A 21955-nucleotide genomic window follows, 5' to 3' on the forward strand; every position below is an offset into this window, starting at 1 on the left:
AGGTCCCACATACTGTGCATATCACTGTGACTTGCAAAGTTCCCCGTGACTTGCTCACCTACCTGAGACTAGGTCAGGTGTTGAGTGAGTCATCAGACTATGAAAGAAATGGGTCACTGACCTTCCTCTCAAAAAGATTGGTGCTATGGTCTGAATGTTTGTGTTCCCTGCCCCCCAAATTTATATGTCAAAATTCTAACACCCAAGGTGGCACCTTTGGGAGGCAATAAGGGTGGAGCCCTTGTGAATGGGATGAATGCCTTAATAAAGGAGATTCAGAGTCTAGAAGACCCTTCTGTCAGGTGACATAACAGAGAAAATATGGCCGCCTCAGAAGAGGCCTCTCACCAGACACTGAATATGGCAGCAGCTGGATCTTGGGCTTCCAGCCTCCAGAACTCTGGGGAATAAATTGCTATTGTTTATAAGCTATCCAGTCTATGGCACAGCAGTCTGAAGGGACTAAAACATATGGCTTCATTTTAATTTGTTTTCTATATGGGCTACTGACCAAGATTTCATTTAAACAAAATTTCTCTACCTAACGAGGCTGGAAAAGCCCTAGCTGAGTTCATTTCCCTAATATTAAACATAATCTCAAGAGTGCAAAGAAGTCCAGCTGCTGTTAGCGACAGACCCTGGGTCAAACCAATTTGTAACTATAATGGGAGTGCTGTTTACATAATAATACATTGAGGGGAATAAGTGGCAAATTTGCTTAGAATTTTAGCTAATATTCTGCTCAGTAGGTCTTTTGGTCCCACTTCATAAAAATCTTTAAATATGTATGCCATTAATTAATTTTATGGTAAAATTCATCTAGGAAGCCATCCTAGGTTTCTTTGTTCATCTATTCTCCATGTCTTTGCTATGATGGGAAGTCTCACATTTGTAGCTAAAGTCATATTCTTTTTTTTTTTTTTCCAGTTAAAATGACTGGCCATAGGTATCATGTGATGGGATTCTGGCTGTGACTTTCTCCCTTCTGTTTCTGAACATAAGATACTAAATTCTAAAAAGTAAATAAATTAGATATATGGACTGAGTAGCTGTAGAATCCCACTTGTCATCATAGGGCTTCAGCAAATGTCGATTTCTTTCTCCTGCCTTCTACTGAGGGTGAACTGATACTCACATAGGTCTTGTGGTATATGTATCACTTGTGTGAAGTCATGGGAGCAAACATGTTTCAGGTGAAATATTAGTGTTTCTAGAAAACATTTTTAAAACTACAGAACAAATAATGGTTTGGGCACTGCTGGGAAGGTTACTTGGGCAGATTGACAAATTCTACAATTTTTGTAGCACAGAAACAGGGGAATTAGTCAAGAGTCTGGTTTATGCTTAGTAAAGTGTTGACATCTTGCTGTGACATTTATCAATCCTTGAGCCACTCTGTCAGGGTTTCTTAAGAGACTGTAGAGCAGAAAATTACTGTGCCCATGAAATTACTGAAGAAGCAAACTCACAGTCTTTATAGCTCCCCACCCCTGGATTGTTATTTGTTGGTTCTGACGCAAAAGACCATGGAGCAGACCACCCTCCCTGGAATTAGAGGCCACCCCCCTGCTCACTGGGGCTGATGTGCTGGTCTGACAGCATCTTCTGAAGGGTGCACTCTGTTGACTTCTTTCTCAGACAACTTAGTCTCTGGACTTCTGCTTTCTAGCTGGGATGCTCGGCTCATTTGTTCTTCTCAACCTTCTTGAACACCCTAGGTTCTGACCCTGTCCCATTGCCCAGACCCTTGGGCATCACTTGCTCTACCTAGTGTTTTCCTGACCTTGACCTTTCTAGAGTTGTGCTACCTGCCAGGCATTTACCTCTCACAGGCTTCTGGCCTTGTGTAGTCCCAGTGGTGTCCATAGCTAGGCAGGTATTTATAAATATCTCACTAGAGTAAGGAAAATGGAAATGAAGTTGCTTTCAGTATCTGGGAGAAACCTTGTATCTCTGCAGGCCTTGGTAAATGAATGAATCCTCGACTGTTTGAAGGTACAGTCATTGAATTAGCAGTGGACATATAGTCCATGACAGGGCCTCAAATGGTAAAATAGGATAAACTAATCATGATGCAGTTAGTATTTTGATCCCCACTTCTGATCTGGAGTGCACAGTGGGAGTGTGAATAAGGCAGCCTCTCACCTCACATGAAGTAATCTATTTAGAAACTGTTTGCTTCATATAGAAGCTGGTGTAGTCTAAACACCTCCCTTCACTATTTTAGGGCAAGGATGGGATGTGAAGGCATTTGGCTTGATTCTGTCCTTGAAGAATGAACTTGGATCCCTTCCAGATGGAAAGCAGGAGAACTCACTATAATTAGTGTATTACCTGTTACAAAGAAAATGACTATCTCAATGTGGATTAGTTTATAATGTAGAGTCATAGAATAGAAGAGGGTAGGCAAGTGACACAAGACCAGAAGGAGGAGAGATCTCACTCAGAATAACATTTCCTTAATCTGAGTACAGATGGTGTTAATCCTTCTCAGAGGAGAGAGTCTATAAATCCATATACTGTGGGCATATATTTATATATTTGTTTAAAGGAATACCTTAGCAAACTATGTTCATTTTATAGAGTCATTAATTTATTAAGGTTTTATGCATGGAGGGTCTGCTTCTAGGATGACAGTACTTTATATTTTCGAGCTCAATATGTAGAGGCACTGTTTTAAGCACTTTACATGGATTAGCTGATAGACTCTTAACAATAACTATAGGAGTGGGTACTCTTATTGTCCCCATCTTACAGACAGAACTTGAGATACTGATGACTTAAGCGGTTAGTTGAAAGTCACACAGCTAGTAAGGAGAAGAAGCAAAGTTCGAACCCAGGAAGTGCGCCTTCAGAGCCTGCACCCTAAAACGTATATCGCACTGCCTCTCATTATAGTCCTTAGTCTAAAGAACTTCTGGCAGATACATGGAGGACATTAATTCAACAGTCTTATATCCTCACTCAGCCTTGAACCTGGAAGTCCAAGCCTTAGCTTTCGTAGGGATGTATGGACTCAAGATTAATTGTAAATTGAATTCTATAAAATGTTTTTTGGAATTATTGACTATGGATGTCATTACTGTAATGACAGCAAATGCTGTAATTATGTCAAATGGCATTATTTGTATAAACATGGTACATATAAGGAAATCATTAAATTGCATAATTGTAGCACCATGATGAAGTTTCAAGGTTCCTTGTTAAATTAGATAAAGATGTATCTAGACACAGAGCACAGATTAACTTTGGTGATGAAAGGAAATTATTTAAATTTTGGCCATGATAAAACAAATTTCATTTAAAACATTTTAAAAACACCTCTTTCCAAACCATGTGCATCATGAAATGGTTTGCTAAACCCAGATAGGTCTACTTTCCCCATCTGGTATTTTCTGTGGCCACATGAGCCCAATCCTAAATGAGGACACATCTGGTGAGGATATTTTGCAGCCCTGACACATCAGTTCTTTGTCTCCAGCTCTTGGTTGGCCCATGTCTCTTTGAGAGAAACCTGGAGCTCAGACATATTACAGGGCTTTCCTTTCACATCTTCAAACCATTTTAAGGCATGCTATTTAATGAAACCAATTATTGTACTTGAGAAGTATGCAAAATTATATTAACCTCCATTTCTAAAATGAGAATATCAAGCAGTTAAAGATTCCCTCAATAAAAGAAATAAGAGAAGCATAAATTAATTCAAGAATTCCCTGCTCACTGGCCAGACTTGGGGCCACATTCATCTGAGCTGCTTAATTTGAGATGGAAGAAAAGAAGTAGGTGGGAGACAGGATTCCCCAAGTTTTGTTTCTGAATTTGAATCATCACTTTGCTACAGTTCTGCTCTAGTTGTGGGTTTTAGGCATTCCAGGTAGAGTACTGTATTCTAGCATACCATGAAATGGGATCCCAGAAAACCACCCCAGCTCTTGGGACTTGGGCAGTTACAAGTTCCAATCTAACGGCAAATAAAAAACCCTTCTAATTGTGAAACTGACCTAGCCACACAAAAAGATAATTTAAACTTCCTATGTTGGCATCAAATTTCAGGATGATTCATGAGGCAACTAGGCCCAGAGAGATTAGGTGATGGCGGAGATGACCAGTTTCTGAAGGAGATTCAGAAGTTGAGTGATTGCCAGGTTTGGTAGAACATATATGTCTCTGGAATATTCACACACACACACACATATTTAGCTCTGCATACATTAAAATGTAAATATAAATATATAAATGTATAAATGTATACAGAGCTAAATTTCTTATGTACCAGATTCAATTTGTAGGTCAAGTTTGCATTGTTTCTAAAAATTTCATGTTATAAAGACTATATAGTTATTTCTGACAGGGGAAAAAACAAAAGGTTTCTGCAGTACACCATACTGAATAGTGTTAATGCTCATTTTCTAAGTATATTAAAAAACAGGCAGAAGTGCCTTTACAGGAAAGTAAGACAAGTTATTTTTGTATTTGTGTGACAAGCACAAGACAAAGGGACACATGATTTGTTCTTTTGACATCGCAGAATCTCAGAGGTAAAAGATTTTGAGATCACCCAATTATATCTTATTTAATGGGATTGCATTAATAACTAGAAATAAAGAAAGAAGCATAAGAATTCCAACTTACAGGCTTTGGAGTTTTCCATGGAGAAAAGAAACCTGTAATAAAGAAAACAATATTTGAACTTTGAAAATATAACTTGCTACCACTTACGGGTGGCATGATATTCAAATGATTGCAAGTTACTTTAATTAGTTAATAGCAAACAATAACGATAAAATATGCTGCCTGGTTGTATAGTTTTCTGTAAGGAACCCAAATAATTTCATTGGAATTGTATTAATGATTCCAAGAACATTACTTTTTGGCATCTGAGGATTCCGAGGCACAGAGAAGGTAACTGTATGGGAGTCAGCTGCTTAAAGACCTAATATGGAGTCATCCTTAGGGATTTCTGTGTCCCAGCCACAGCTAGAGAATGGTAGTGGGGTGGGAGGAGGAGGAAGGGAGGAACAGAGAGAATAGAGGCAGAAATTAAAAATTTTAAAAGTAAATAACTTCTCTTAGTATAAAAAATAATTCTTCTTTGTGTACCTTCTTTAGGTGGTGAAAAGGCAATCAACAAGGTTTCATTAGTCCTAAATTTAAAAATAATGTATATACCAGGGCACCTACATGGTTCAATCAGAGCCTGGAACTTGCTTCAGATTCTGTGTCTCCTGCTCTCTGCCCCTCCCCTGATCATGCTCTGTCTCCCTCTCTCTCTCAAAAAGTAAATGAACATTAAAAAAATTAATTAAAAAAATTAACCTATATTATGAATCAAATTCTAGTGTATAAAAGAATAACTCTTTGGGGACTGTTTTCCCATGGAGACCTTCTCTGAGCAGTTATCTATTTATTATGCTAGTGCCAGCCATGATGTGCATGAAGAAACAGTGCAAAATGTTTGTTAGTTGAATGACTCATGTATCAACAAAGCCATGTTTGTTTTTTTTCAATTTATTGAGCAATTTCTATTATCACAAATGGTATGCAGACTGGGCTGTTTCTGTTGTGATCCAAATGACCATTAAGATAATGAAAAGCAGAAGATAGATTACTTTTTTCTTCTATTATTATTTCATTATTATTTTATCATATGGTATCAGTTTTTTTTAAAAGTACTGAAAACAAACTTAAAAATAATGGTGGGAGGTAGGGGCGGCTGACGTATACTGGCCTTAGTAAGCCAAAACATAACAATTTTGCTCATGTTAATGTTAGCTGGTATCTGAAAAATGCCCAATAAAAATGAAATCTTGAAAATAAGCCACATACTGTGTGTTTATCACCTTAAATTTTTTTTAATGTTTATTCATTATTGAGAGATAGAGAGAGACTGAGCATGAGCAGGGGAGGGGCAGAGAGAGGGGGAGACACAGAATCCGAAGCAGCCTCCAGGCTCTGAGCTGTCAGCACATAGCCTGACGCGGGGCTCAAACTCATAGACTGCAAGATCATGACCTGAGCCGAAGTCTGACGCTCAACCGACTGAGCCACCCAGGCCCCTGTTTATCACCTTTAAAACTGGGACTTCATAAGAGACTCTTAAAAAACTGAGAACAAACTGAGGGTTGATGGGGGGTGGGAGGGAGGGGAGGATGGGTGATGGGTATTGAGGAGGGCACCTTTCAGGATGAGCACTGGGTGTTGTATGGAAACCAATTTGACAATAAACTTCATATATTGAAAAAAAATAAAACTGGGACTTCTATAAAATGGTAATAGTTGAATTGTAACCCATTTATAGGAAATATCTGCAGAAATCCGGACACATAATTATGTAGATGCTTAAGCAATCCAACTCAGGCCTGGCATAAATACAAACTGCACCTCAATGCACGTTGTAAAGAATTGATGTTTCATTTTATGGAAAGAGGGAATGTGTGTGATCTATCATGTTTCTCAGCTTTGCTTGGAACCCAGAGTTAAATTTAATGTTCAAGTTAAGAACCATCCTACCTAAGGAGATTAGTAGAATTAGCTCATCTTCTTACATACCCTATAAGTTCTTATCTATCTTTCCAACTAATGAAGAAAAGTTTGACATGTGGTTTGATTATAACTTAATTATATGGATCTAATCACATCTTTTTCTGGAAGCAGCTGAGAGTGAAAAATTACAGATAAATACATTTATCTCCTTGACTTACTCTGTAAAATGCCAACAAAACTAAATTGACCACTAATTATACAATGAAAAAAATTGTAACCTATTGGCTCATTAACCATTATTTTCAGTGAAGGGTAAAATTTATTTGTTGATTATGGAATTGTCAGCAACAGTTCTTCTGAAAAGATGTCATGTATATGTTCTCACAATGTCAAAACACTTAATTATTTCTTCTACTTTCTTTGTGTCATCACCTTCTTCCTGGAGTACTGTGACAGATTTTGAGTATTTGCTGTTTTACACTTGTTAGGTGCTGGGAGTTGCTTAGACTTTGATACAAATGTATTGAAAATGGTCCCTCTGTTATGGAGCTCTCACCTCCACTTGGGACATTATACTAAAAGATGATTATTCCTCCTAGGGAAAATGGGTAATCACCTGACCTTTCAGCAGTTATGGTGCTGGAGCTAAAATGGCATAAGAGGGACACTGGTCAAGATCAGACAAGGAGAGAAGAAGATTTAATGTGACCACCTTTCTTCAGAGGTAGTTTGGTTTCCCATTCTTTTAAGGCTGTTTCATTTAGTCTGACCTCAGACCACTGGCATGATCCAAGACTTCTTTCTCCTCCTATTATGGCAGTTTCTGGAGTATTTCTAATGCTGAGTGCTGCAGAACCTTCAGTCTAAAGCAATAGTTACCTTTTCTGAGACATTGTCAAAAACGAAGTTGCTCCCTATGGAGTAAGTAATTTCAGAGAGTAAGAAATAGTATCAGAAGAGATTTCCCTACATATAAATAACTTTTACAGAAATGCTATAGTTGTGTGGGACAAACTATTATATATTATAAATTACAATATTGTTTTGTAGGATGACCCCTCTTGGGAACCTAGTTTATTCCAATGAATATTTAAATAAAAACACCAAAAACAAAGAAAAAACTTAATACCCTTATTTCTGCAATTTTTCTTTTTCTGGAATCATTCTCATTGGAGATAGATTACAGAAGGGAGATAGAATTGGTTTGCTCAGGGTATGACTTTTGCGTTTTTCACCAAGCATCTCCATAGGGAAACAGAACAGGGAATCTAGATAACTTTCTGAACCATTTCAGAGCTATGAACCTAGTTCATAGAAAAAGAGCATTTCTTTAAAATAATAATAATAGTAATATTAGTTTATTTCTGGCCTTTATTTCCCCTACTTTTATAGAAACTGGCATATTATATTCCCTAGTGGGATTAAAGTTTCTTTATAATGACCCATGTTTCTGTACTGATTTATCAGTATGCGTTTGTGTGCACACAAATGCAAACATACTTATTTAATCCTTGCTCTTAAGACAACAAAAGTGTGGGAATGCAAGCTGGTGCAGCCACTCTGGAAAACAATATGGAGGTTCCTCAAAAAACTAAAAATAGAACTACCCTACGACCCAGCAATCGCACTACTAGGCATTTATCCATGGGATACAGGTGTGCTGTTTCGAAGGGACACATGCACCCCCATGTTTATAGCAGTACTATCAACAGTAGCCAAAGTATGGAAAGAGCCCAAATGTCCATCGATGGATGAATGGATAAAGATGTGGTATATATATACAATGGAGTATTACTTGGCAATCAAAAAGAGTGAAATCTTGCCATTTGCAACTACGTGGATGGAACTGGAGGGTATTATGCTAAGTGAAATTAGTCATTCAGAAAGACAAAAAACATATGACTTCACTCATATGAGGACTTTAAGAGACAAAACCGATGAACATAAGGGAAGGGAAACAAAAATAATATAAAACAGGGAGGGGGACAAAACAGAAGAGATTCATAAATATGGAGAACAAACTGAGGGTTACTGAAGGGGTTGTGGGGGGTGGGCTAAATGGGTAAGGGGCACTAAGGAATCTACTCTGAAATCATTGTTGCACTATATGCTAACTAATTTGGATGTAAATTTTAAAAAATAAAAAATAAAATTAAAAAAAAAGTCAAACTAATAGAATCAGAGAGTAGAATGGTACTTGACATGGTCTGGAAGTAGGGGGAAATGGAGACATTAATCAAAGTTTCAGTTATACATGATAAATAAATCTTAGAGATCTGTATAGCATAACACCAATAGTTACCAATGCTGTATTATATGCTTAAAAATTTGCTAGTAGGATAGATCTTATGTTTAGTGTTCTTATCAACCAACCAACAAACAAATAAATAAAAGGGCAGGAAGAAACTTTTGGAAGTGATGAATATGCTTATATTCATGGACTATGGTAATGGTTTCATGGATGAACACAATGCCAAACTCATCAAGTTGTATACATTAAACATGTACAACTTTTTCTATGTCAATAATACCTCAATAAACTGGTTTTAAAAAATAAAATGAAATAAAACAAATTAAATTAAATCAAATTAAGTTAAATTTAAAAAAAAGACAACAAAAGTGAAAGAACTTACGGTGCAGTTATAAACTATCTGCAACATGAATAGGGACATAAGAGAGCAAAGGGGAAAATTTAGATGCAGCTAGTAAGAAAATTTAGATGCATTTAATACGAAGCCCAAAATAGAATTATTTTTCTAAAATCTGTCTTTTTTAGAACAGAAATAAAACTAAAATGGATTTTTAATTCTGCACCTAAAAGCACAGTGAGATGGGCAAAGAAACAGAAGCCCAGTGCAAATACCTAGATGAGAAATTCTGGTACTTTAAAATGGAAGAGAGGACAACATTGACTTCATATTGAAATTTAAATTGGTGGCGCCTGGGTGGCTCAGTTGGTTGAGTGTCCAGCTTCGGCTCAGGTCATGATCTCATGGTTTGTGGATACAAGCCCTGTGTCGGGCTCTGTGCTGACAGCTCAGAGCGTGGAGCCTGCTTCAGATTCTATCTCTCTCTCTCTCTCTCTCTCTCTCTGCCCCTCCCCTGCTCACGCTCTGTCTCTCAAAAATGAATAAATGTGAGAAAAAAAAGAATTATATAAAAAGAAATTTAAATTGAATTCTACATGTCAACAAATGCAACTGGAATATGTTTGCCAGATAAAATACAATAAGCCCAGTTAAATTTGAATTTCAGATAGAGAATGAATGATTTTGTTTTTAGTATAATATGTCCTATATATTGTAGGACATAGTTACAGTAAAAAAAAAATTTTGTTGTGTATCTGAAATTCAATTTAAATGGGACATTTAGGGTCTGAACACCCTAAAAATGGATCATTTTATATAAGTCCACTTATAAACAAAACCGCAGTAGTAACGTGTACTGAAGATAATATCTGTTCAATTAAGTAAAAAAAAGAAAAGAAAAAGAAAAGAGAGAGAAAATAGGTAAGATCTTCTTTTCCTGCACCCGTCCCCCCCCCCAATGTTTTATTGCTTGAAATCTTGCTTTAGAGGAACCTCAGAACATTCCATTGGCTGTGCAGATCATCGGCTTGTGTTGGTTGTTTGACCATCAGCAGCCTCGATGGAAGCTTCCCCTCACGTGATTCAGAACTCTGTGGCCAATGTTCGTGTCACAAAGGACCATTTTCAAATTGTTTGATGACTGGTTAGCAACACTGCCTTGTCCCAAGTGGTATGTTCCACAAAATGGCTCTTTTCAAAACCTACTTCAGACATATGATATACAGAATGAAAGCCTATCAATATATTTACAGTAGGTCTGAAGGGAGAGCCCCTTTCTTGTGTGTGTTTGTGAGTTGTTTGTTAAGATTTTTTATTATTTATTTTCACACGGCAACAAGATGATGAACTTTTAAAAATCATCTCAATTTGAATAAGAGATCAAAATACAATGAAGAACAACAGATCAGAGAGTCTCAGCATGATATCTTCAATTTGGAATAATGCCAAGGCAATTTTTCCAGATTTCTAGAAATTTCCTGAAACAGAACTAAATCTTTCAATATATCTTTATACTCCATTTGATATACTGAACTCCCATTTGCAAAATATGAAATGGATTCTTCTTCAACTGAAGTACATATGACTCTGGTTTTGAAGATTATCATTACAGTCTCAAGTATTTTATAGGGGATTCTGCAGATGATAGAGATGCAGGGGGAACGTTTTATATTTTTGCTTTAAGCGATAGAAAAGAAGTAGGAACCACTTTGAATTAAAAACCTGCTTCGCTGCAGATGTCCATGCCCTGGTTTATTAAAAGTTGTGTTCTGTTTTGCTTAAAAAAGAAGGAAAATACAACAATGTGAATGTCCTTGGCACTACTGAACTTGTACACTTAAATATGACTAACATGGCAAATATTATGTTATGTATATTTCATCCTAATTTTTTAAAAATGAAAAATAAGGCAATAAAAGACGAAAAAGAAGAAAGGCAGAACAAAAGTATGTGCGTATTGCATTAGTGTGAGAGAGAATGAAAGAGTAAGGAAGAGAATTTCTTTTTCAGTTTCTGTGGTGTCCTGCTGGAGTACAGGAAGCTCATCTGGACACCCACACAAATCCTTCCACCTCTAAAGTTATCTTTTCTCCTAAAAGATTATAGGCAATAAAGGAAGCTCATGTTCTTACTACATTGCTGAAAATATTTCAGGGACTGTTAGAAAGTCTTCCAATTGAGGAAATCATTTTTTTGAAGTTTCCTAAAGGGGTAAGAAGCCCCAGGGACTTTAGAATCTCCAGTTAGGGCTAATTTGAGGGAGAAAAATACCACTAATAAAGTTAATCTTTAATTTACAGATCCTCCCATTATCCCACAGCCTGGCAAATTTCCCATCAAAAATTCAGCCTTTGGTAAATGTAAGCCAGCAGGGTAATGAGCTAATTTCCATTAAAACTAGTTCAATGTTAGTCACTTTTTTCCCCCGGCTTTTGACTGATTCACGTCTGTCTTATTAAAATTCATTAAATGGGTTAAACCCTGCAGTTCCTTTAGATAATTTGTTTAAGCTATCTGAAGTCAGAAAAGGGCATTTTTTTTTTAAATGAAAGTGTCCTGGGCCAAAAAACCAACCTTTCCATTACACAAACATGGAAGATACACTGCTGGTGGTGGTACCCAAACCTCATGTCACCAAGTTTCAATCAAGCACGGGATATAATTTACAAAGAAAAATTCAAGTTGGTCGCCATCTTTGGCCAGAATCTGTTCTTATGTGGTAAGCTGAAGCTTTCTCTGCAATGCTTTAAAAATGATCCTTTCTGCATCTTCTAAATAAAAGTGTTTTTCTTATAAACACTATAAAGCTGTTTTTCAAACAGCATTTTCCCCCTGGCTTTGTTCCTTGTGGAGAGTGCAGTCTGACCATTTAAAGTAATCCCAGTGAGCATCTAGAAAGGATAAGCCTGCACATGTTGTCTTCTGATAAACTCAGCTACATAAAGGATGTGTTCAAAATAAAGCAGGCCAGGTGAATAGCCTTGAACAGGAATAAAGGAATGCACAGGAAGAGGAAGAAGTGTGTCAGGGAGGCTAAAACTCAGAGTGAGGTGAAGCTTGCAGAAAATATGAACCACTACAAAGGGTTTTTCTTTATGTTCTGAACAGGACCAAGAGCAATGAAGAGATAAAATGCTCTGTATGTTTATAGCATGCTGTAAACAACTGGCAGAGAAAATGTGGAAGGATATCAATACTTGCAATAGAAAATTTCAATTCTGAGAGTAATATTTTTTTTAAATGATGCATGAATAGCATCCAAAATCTTTTTTTTTTTTTTTTTTTTTTTAGAAACCCATCTAGGAACCTCTTTTAGTAATTTAAGGAAGATTAAATGTCTGTTTCACTTTACATCAACATTAAATATTTATTGAGTTGTGGGTGTCTCACAAGCACCATAAATTCAACATGGTGATCATGGAAACCTTGATCTTTTTTCCCCAAATCTTCACTTCTGTGTTCCTCATTTTGGTAAATTTCACTCACCCTTCCAAGTTTCAAAGACAGGAACCTGAAAGTCATTCTTAATGTCTCCTTTTCCGTCACTTCCTTATCATCAAATTCTATTTTTACCTCCAAAATCTATTTCAGATGCACTTTTTTCCATCTCCACAGCCACCACTGTAATCTACACCCACCATCATCTACTGTCTGAATCAAAGCAACAGCAAATTTACTGATGCCACATAATCTGGTTATGCTTAAAATCCTACAATGGATTCCCACTGAATTTAGGATAAAACGCAAAACCTGTCAATTGGTCCATTCTTACCCCAGAGGCCTCCTAGGAGGCTGAATTTCCTTGAGTAAGCCAGACTTCTCTAACCACAGGGGCTTTGCACAGGCTCCTTCATTTGCCCACCCTTTCTCATTCTCCACACAGCTATCTCTAAGTCTTTCTTTCTGTGTCAGCTTAAACAACACCTCCCCAGGGAAGATGTCCCTGATGTTTCATTTGAAATCAAAGTTCTGTATTATAATTTTTCATTGCATCCTGCAGTTTTCCTTTATGCGGCACTCATCACCATTTGCAATTGTAGTTATGAAATTGTATTCACGTAATTATATTTGTGAAATTATTAGTTTCACGCCCATATCCCCAATGCAAATATAAATTCCATCAGAGATAGTATCTATTTTGTTCACAATGTATTCCTAGCACTTTACACAATGCCTGACGCATAGTAGATACTTGAATAGACACATTTGAATGAATTGAAAATGGTAGTGAAGGGTGGGTGAGGAGGGCAGAAAGGAAGAGACAGAATTATAAGATGCTCAGGAAAACTGATGAGACATGGTGATCAGCAGGGGTAGAGGATGACATAAAGGAGAAGATGAAACCTATTGTGACCTGTAGCTGGGGAACCTGGATAGATGATAGTGTCATTAGCTAAAGTAAGAAATACAGGAAAAGAAGCTTCTGTGAGTGGAATATAGTGAAATGAGTTTGGGTGAAATGAGTTTGAAGTGCCTTTGTGAGCTTGGGTTCAGGTGAAGGAGTCGTGAGTAGTGAGCCCTATTGTCTGGTGATTAGTAGAAGACTCAGGATTAGAAATATAATGTGTCAGGGGGCTCAGTTGGTTGAGCATCTTATTCTTAATTTGGGCTCAGGTGATGATTTCATGGTTAGTGAGTTCCAGCACCACCTTGGGCTCTGCACTATGAGCACAGAAATTCTCTGTGCTGCTTGGGATTCTCTCTGTCTCCCTCTCTCTCTGCCCCTTCCCTGCTCGTGCTCTCTCTCTCTCTCTCTCTCTCTCTAAATAAATAAATAAATAACCTTAAAAAAAAGAAAGATGATGTGCCAGGTTAAACTAAAAATACTGTGCAGCATGAATGAAAACTCCTTACGGTGTCCAGAAGAATGAATGATGTATCTGAGAAGTAACAGAGAGCCAAGTAAAGAGAAAGTTTCAAGAAGTAATACATGGAAATACTCATATAACAAGGTTTTAAGTGGATTCTCAAACAGGAAGTTCACCGATGACCTCTGTGAAAGCAGTTTAATTGCTACCAGAGGGGCAGAAATCAGATTTCAGAGGGTTTGAATGAATGAGAAGTGAGGAACTGGAGCTGAGAAATGACTATGGGGTTGAAGGGACAATGTCATACGGCCCCACCCCCACCCTATCGAGGAAAGATTTGGGAAAAGCATGCTTACGTTTAAATGAGAAGGTATCTAAAAATAAATAAATAAATAAATAAATAAATAAATAAATAAATAAGGTATCTGAACAGAGAGAGTCTAAAGACTCAAAACAAAAGGGGATAATTGGTGAAAGTATTTCATGAGGAGAGAGGATAGGATCTAGAGCACAAAAGGATAAATTAACTTTAACTGAGAGAGAAGGAGCATCCAAGTCCTCATCAAAAGGCTCGAGCAGATTGTGTGTGCCCTGTGTGTGAGTGAGTGAGTGTGTGTGTGTATGTGTGTGTGTGAAATTCCTCCAGGGTCTGCCCTTTGGGCAGGGGAAGGCACTGGATGAGAGAGATTACTCGCAGTGGCTGAAAGTGGCAAAATCCATGGAGGTTTTTAGGGGTGCTGGTTAAGCAGGGAGACTGGAGGAGAGAACACAAATAACCTGTGTCAAAATGTTTGATTCAGGGGATGAGGCAAAGACAGAAACAGAAAAACAATTCCTGGAAGCAGTGTAGCAGAGAGGTTATGCACACAGAATATGAGATAACACCGACTGGGTTGCCACTGACTGCTCCATCTTTTACTGTAATGTGGTCTCCTATGTACATGGGAGACCATCTACTACGAGGATTGACTCCTGGGCTCTGAGTGAGACCCACCTGGATCCACTCATTTTTTGCTTAGTGGCTCACACTGGGGTGACCGTGAGCACTCCTCTAATCTCTTTAAGGCTCAGATTCCTTATATGTAACAAAGTAAAGAAAATAATAGGAATTATTTTAGGGAGAACTCAATAATGCATTTTACATGTTATCAGTACAAAGCGGTGCACAGTTCCATTTAATGCTTTTGATGCATTTAAAATTATTTTTCAACAAAATAGAGGTCTGCTTTTCTAAAAAGTGCTCAACAATTTATTGTCACAACAGATGCATATTATTTTCTTAGTTATTTTAGGCTTTTGCTCTTTTAAGCTTCCTTTTAAGTTCTTTTAAGCTGCCTTTTGCTATGTGGAATATGGCTTGCTTTGATTTGCTTTAAAGACATTTTTTACTTTAAACAAAGCAAATTGTTGTTTTCATCCCATTAGTTTTCCATCAAGTTTCTACTGGTTCTAGCTGGAGGAGTAAGGTAGTCCACATTAAACTCACTCAACAGTCCTTGTGCTCTAGTATAAACTATACCCTCAGTTTGTGATGATTATTATATTATATTATATTATATATCATATCATATCATATCATATCATATCACATTATTTTTCCCTTATCAATTGTTTCTAACTTTGCATTTTCCTATAACTATTTATATAATGGTTACTTAGGCTTAACCAATAAACCAGTTTTAATGCTTACTACAATTCATTTTGTCCCACTATTTCTGCATTTGTGGATTCTGAATTTCAGTCCTCTGTTAGTAGATGTCCTTAAATTTCTCAGAAACAGTACGTTTGATGCCATAGTTAGAGTAAATGGTCTTTTAAACAGGTCTACACCCTAATCCTTCAAACCTGTGTATCTGTTCCTTTACATGGCAATAAAGATTTTGTACATGTGATTAAGGTGAAGGACCTTGAGACTGGTAGAGTATCTTGGATTATCAGGGTGGGCCCAATCCTGTCACATAAGTCCTTAAAAATGGAGAAATGTCCTGGCTGCAGGTGGTGAGAGATGGTGGGGTGAGGAGGACTCAACTTGCCTTTGGCTTTGAAGATGGGAAAAGGGCCACAGGTTGTGGAATACATGAGGCCTTTAGAAACTGGAAAAGACAAGGAAATGGGTTTTCCCCTACAGACTCCAGAAAAGAACCCCACCGTGCTGACATGCTGATTTTAGCCCAGTGAGACCCACACTGGATTTCTGAGCTATAGTGCTATCAGATAGTCTGTGTTGTTTAAGCTATGAAGTTTGTACTAATTTTTTGTGGCAGCAATAGAAAACCTAAATATGTGGTATCTTTCTAAGCATATGAATTCTAGTTTCATTAATGAATTCTTATATCACAATTTCTTTCTTTCAAACTCTATCAGATTTTTTTCTGTTGTTCTCTGACATTTAGTAATGCCGAGGACAAGCCTGGATCCACTCAGTTTTTGTTTATTTGCAAGTAATCTTTCATTTTCTTATATGAATAATTGCATAATATTTTCTTTATTATTTTAAATTCTTCATAAATTACTAGAATATGTTTAGGTGTAAGTTTGTTTTAATTCTTTCCAGCATATAGTGAGTGCATTTGCTTCAGGTTTTCTCTTAAGTCTTTCTACTTAAGATCTGATAACTGGGGACTGGATAGAAATGCAGACTCTCAGACCCCAGACCACTGAATCAGATCTGTAATTTAACAAGATTCCCAGTTGATTCATATGCACATGTGAGAAGTACTGCTCAGAGGATATTCTATGAGTAGATTTGATCTTGACTTCTTCATTTTTTCAGTTTCTCTTTAACTTGTCAGTTAACATGTATTAAAAGGTCATGACAAAAAACAACAAAACAAAACAAAACAAAAAGACAAAAAAAGTAGGTCATAGGGTGGCTGAGTGTCCAACTTCTGCTCAGGTCATGATCTCACAGCTCGTGAGTTCGAGTCTGGTGTTGGGGTCTGCTTCGGATTCTGTCTCTCTCTCTCTCTCTCTCTGCCCCTCCTTTGCTTGTGCTCTGTCTGTCTGTCTTTCTCAAAAATAAATAAACATTAAAATAGAATTAGGTCATGCCCCTCCTTTTCTTCCAAGGGGTTATAATCAAAGCTCATGGTTCACACTTCATTTCCTTTCCCCCTCTTCTGGTAACTCTGACAAAGTTAGACTTGACCTTGTAACTGAGACTCCATGTCGACAGCAGCATGACTAATAGCAGAGTGTTGTGCATGTGGCTGTTGTTGAGATGGAACAAAGCTTGACATCTGCTCTGTAACTGGAGAGTTCTTCATGTTAGTCTCTACGTCACTACTTTCTTGTTTCACCTTTTACCTTTTACTAACTCTAATGAACATTTTAATTTTCAGAGGTAATCCTAAGCCCTGAGATGCATTTATGACAGCCTTTTCACTTGGTCAAGCATCACTCTGCCTGTTTTTTACATTTGAGCTCGCTCTGCCCATTTCTGTTAATTTTAAATGTTATATCTACTAGCATCTGAGGATTCCAAGCATGTTCTCTTTCAGTTTCTTCTGTTTTCTGCAGTAATTTTGTTCAATTTCCAGCTGTTCCTCCTAATCTTTATGGCTAATTATAATGATATCATATATCTCCATGCTGACCTTTAGAACTTCTGTTCATTTAAAAAGGAAAGATTTGGGGCACCTGGGTGGCTCAGTTGGTTAAGCACCTGACTTCAGCTCAGGTCATGATCTCATGGTTTGTGGGTTCGAACCCTGCATTGGGCTCTGTGCTGATGGCTCAGAGCCTGGAGCCTGCTTCAGATTGTGTCTCCCTCTCTCTCTGCCTCTCCCCAACTAGCACTCTTTCTGTCTCTGTCTCTCAAAAAATAAAATAAAAAACGTTAAAAAAAGTAAATAAAAAGGGAAGATTTATCCAGATTGAGGCTCATGAACTCCACTGTTGCCCACTTAAGTGACTGTATGAAATTGCATCCACTTTGGATTTCATATGGCCGTGAACATGTGCACAGCTTGCAGCCAGATTTCCATCAGGAACTTGTTCTATAACTCTGCTGGACTGTGGGGAGACAATCTCTCAACATGGCTTCCTAATTTTGTTTGCTTGTTTTGGGGAGAAACGTTTCTGTTGTAAAAAATTTGAGATGGTCTCTATCCACTACCCTAAGGCCTCTTATAGCTCTGTCTCCATCCATGATGCTTGATGTAATAGTGCCACATGCCCCAGGCAGCGATTGGTCACCACCCTCTTTCTTCTACTTTCTGTTATGCTGTGCTTTGGGATTTGAGATTTAAGAGTTGGTTAAAAAAGAGTAGCTGGAGAAAGAGAGCGACTGATTACTCAGTGGCAAGGAGGTTTAAACACAACACTTACTGCCCTATAAAGCAAAACCTAAACAGTCTTATCATTGCTAGAATCTGTGACTCCTGAAATTCTCTATGTCTTTTTGGTGCTTTATTGGGATGTTGGGAGAAACATACAGGAGATTCTTTGGCCTGATGTCATTTCCTTCCTTCCTTCCTTCCTTCCTTTCCATTTTATTTATTTATTTTTATTAAAATTTTTTTAATGTTTATTCATTTTTGAGAGACAGAGTGTGAGTGGGGGAGGGGCAGAAAGAGAGGGAGACAGAATCTGAGCTGAGCTCTGAGCTGTCAGCCCAGAGCCTGACACAGGACTCGAGCTCACGAACCGTGAGATCATGACCTGAGCTGAAGTCAGACACTTAACTGACTGAGCCACCCAGGCACCCCTATTTATTTTAATTTTAAACAGTACTTCTTAGTAGCATAGTCTGTTAATGTAAAGAACATTTTTAAGTCTTGTTTATATGTTATATATACATCATATGCACATTATTTATAAACTAAGGTCTGATATATAGGCAGAATTGACATTTGCTTTTTTCCTGTTTTGACTAACTTAACCAGTTAAATAAAGCTTGAAATAGATCTTCATTTAAGTTTCTGGCATCCCTGATTAGCATCACTTAGGCATGGCTGGTAGAGATTCAGTACAAATAGCATCATAGGATTGTCCCTAGAATGTATTTTTCAATCAAAATCACAAAACAGAAATAAAAATAAATTTGGTTTGTGGTGGGAATTCTTGGTACTATTGAGTTTCTTTCTCATATCCCCCTTTCTTATCCCCTAAGTTTTCCTGTGGGACTTCCCACAGAGAAAGGAAAGATGATTCTAACAGGTCTGCTGTGGAGTAGAAGGTCATAGCTCATATCACAGTACAGGGTCATCAGGAGGAACTTCACTGACCGCAGTTTGTGAATAAAAGTTTTGCGAAACATGAGGACAAAAGATGCTGTTTTAGTTTGGGTTCTCCCAAAAGCAGACCCTGAGATGGTGACTTGAGTGATCTAGGAAGCACGAACAAGGAAAGTGAATCAGGGAAGTGAAACACACTAATGAGCAGGAATTCACTGTGAGCATCTGGGACTTAGTTCCTCTATGGATCTTCTCAGAAACCTTAGGGAACACACATCAGAACCTTCCTGCTGTGGAATGAGGAGGCCTGGACATTTTCCCCCTGACTCTCCCTTCCCTTCTGGAGGATAAGGGTTGCTCCTCACTGTGTCTTTCTCTCCAGAGTTCTAATTCTCCCACATTTTTGGGTTGTCCCTGCTTAAGGCTGAGGAAGCCTCTGCAGTGCCAGAGGAAGTTCTTCAAGAATAAGAGACCCCAGTGTTTGAGGCAGGACCCTGTCAGTTTGCTGGAAACGCCCACAGCTGCCTGTGCTCAGGTGAGTGGAGAAGATACGAAGTTGCAGACATTGTTGACAAAAACAGGCAAACCCTATCTGTGGTGGGCAAAAAACCTAAGTAAGTATGCACTCACAGTGATTATTTTGGGGCATGAAGGATTTACGTGGTGTTAAAGTGGAGATGGCAAATGAGTTTCATCTGTCATGCCAGCTTTGATCAACTGGCTGCCTAGAGTGTTATGTTGAGGAGGGATCTCGAAAGGCTCAGTAGGAAATGGCATCTCTATCATTTAGCATCCCGGACATGGAAACGGAAGGACAGAAGGGTGGCATGTGGGCCATGTATCTGCCACCCTGCTTTGAAGTGGAGATGATTTTTTTATGAATATAAGTGCTCAGTGAGACATCTTTAGTGAAATACAATAAATTCTTCCACAGATTTGACCTTTCAAAATGCACAGCATGTGGAGTATCTTTGGTTAATGGGAGAATTCTCCAATTAATGTTACGAATGAGACAGGGATAAACTTCAAAGGCACAGCAGTTACAATAGGTATTAGCTTTGTCATTTTGCTACATGTTTCAAGTAAACATGCTAATTTATTTTCTCACAGGTATATAAAAAATGAAATGGGGTCATGGTATTAATGGAAAATATAAAAGGGATCAAAGGCAGACAGTGTTCAGTAGTGTCAGTGCCTAGTCATAGCATCAATGTTGAGACAAATGTAATTCATTTTGGTGATGGGGAGGTGGTCAGAACATTTAAGTTCTACTCTCTTAGCAAATTTGAATGATACCATACAGTGCTAACAACTATGAATATGTTAATTAACTAGATGGCAGGGATCCTTTCACTGTGTGTATCAAATCACAATGTAAATTTTTATTTGTCAATTTTACCTCAATAACACTGAAAAAAAAAAGGCCTTGGAGGAAGAAAATAGTCATTAAATTCAAGTGGGGGAGAAAGTAATTCATCCGTCATAATGTCTTAATGAGGAAAATATTGCCATTTACCCTGGGATATGATTTTAACTGCTGAGTCCAAGAATAAGTACAATAGCAAATCCCAATAACTTGTACCATTGCAGTTCAAATTGATTTCAAGTCTTGTGGTTATTACTTCCTAAATATTCCTCCATATTCTCATCTCCAGTGATGCATCTGAGTCCAAACCAGCATCAGGCTCTGCCTGAACCATTACAGCCAATCAATCTTCTTCCATCTGTTCTTCACACTGTAGTCACAGTGATCTTTCCAGAGCATAAATCTGATCACGCTGCTCCTCTACTTAAATCCCTGTAATCAGCTTCCCACTGCTTATAAGAACAGAGTGAAAATCCTTTAGAGAACCTTAATCTGTTCCCCATCCATCTTTCTAGCCTCATCTTTCTCTGGAGGCCCACCTGCTTTGCTTTCTCTACTCCAGGGTCAGGAACCCTCTTTCCCTCCTTCAGACCCCTCAGGCTCTGTCTCACCATGAGGCCTTGGAATCTGCTTCCCCACCTGCATCACCACGCTAACTCCTGTCTACTGTTTAGATCTTGGTTCCAGGGTCATTTCTGCAGGGAAGTCTTTCTGGACCTTTCTGAGCCAAATCCCATGAACCTCTCCTCAACACTCCTTCCCATTTCCACAGCCGAGACCACTTATTCGTAAAGGTACAAATCCTTGTGATTAATTTTTCTCTTGTCATGAGTCTAAAATGTTCCCAGATGGCAGGGGTCATATCTGTATATGTGTTCATTATTGATTCTCTAGCTCCTAGAACTGTACCTAGCATATAGCAAGTGCTCCCTAAGTATTTGTTGAATGAATAAAAGAAAGGTCAAAATGTATTTTTACCCATACTCAAAATTTTAATTTCTCTCTGAGGAAAATCTCACATTTATTTAGCAGTTTATCATTTAAATGGCAGTTTTGGGCATATTGTTATATATTCCTTGTGAAATTCCTGCGAAGGAGGTGGGGAAGGAGTGATTACACACGTCTTAACAGAAGAAACCAAGTTTCTGATGGTGTCCCGCCTACAGGCATGCAAGAAGGAGGTGGCAGAACCAGGACTCAGCCTACATCCTCTCTGGCTCCCAATCTAAAATTCCTTTCCCACAAACAGTCTGTCATAGCAGGATGACAGGTTATTATGCAATTAGCAGACTCGTTAATTGCTATGATCTTGTCCTAAGATCTTTCAGAATCTTGCAGTATCAACTTGGGTATTGCTTGTTGGTTTTGCATTCTGTGGAACAGAAATGGCTAGCAGCAGTGACCACCTGGTGGCCCATGACACTGGGGGCTGTAGCAGCAGAAGATGAGTCACTAGGTGCATCATGATCTATTATGTATTTTTCTGCTCCTTAGAGACACCCCTGGAAGGCACATTATCTCAAGGTGCTATTC

At 38.1% G+C, this 21955-nt stretch overlaps 1 protein-coding gene across 1 annotated transcript in view; it reads right to left on the reverse strand.

Annotated features, from left to right (window-relative positions):
- MAGI2 (membrane associated guanylate kinase, WW and PDZ domain containing 2) overlaps positions 1–21955 on the reverse strand; it is a 1332916-nt gene that overhangs the window by 189215 nt on the left and 1121746 nt on the right. Inside the window, exon 11 of the mRNA XM_042916449.1 lies at positions 4633–4664. Coding sequence (XP_042772383.1) covers positions 4633–4664 — 32 coding nt within the window. The remainder of the gene's footprint in view (positions 1–4632; positions 4665–21955) is intronic.

Source organism: Panthera leo, chromosome A2 (genome assembly GCF_018350215.1).
Source record: "Panthera leo isolate Ple1 chromosome A2, P.leo_Ple1_pat1.1, whole genome shotgun sequence".
NCBI classification, from domain to species: domain Eukaryota; kingdom Metazoa; phylum Chordata; class Mammalia; order Carnivora; family Felidae; genus Panthera; species Panthera leo.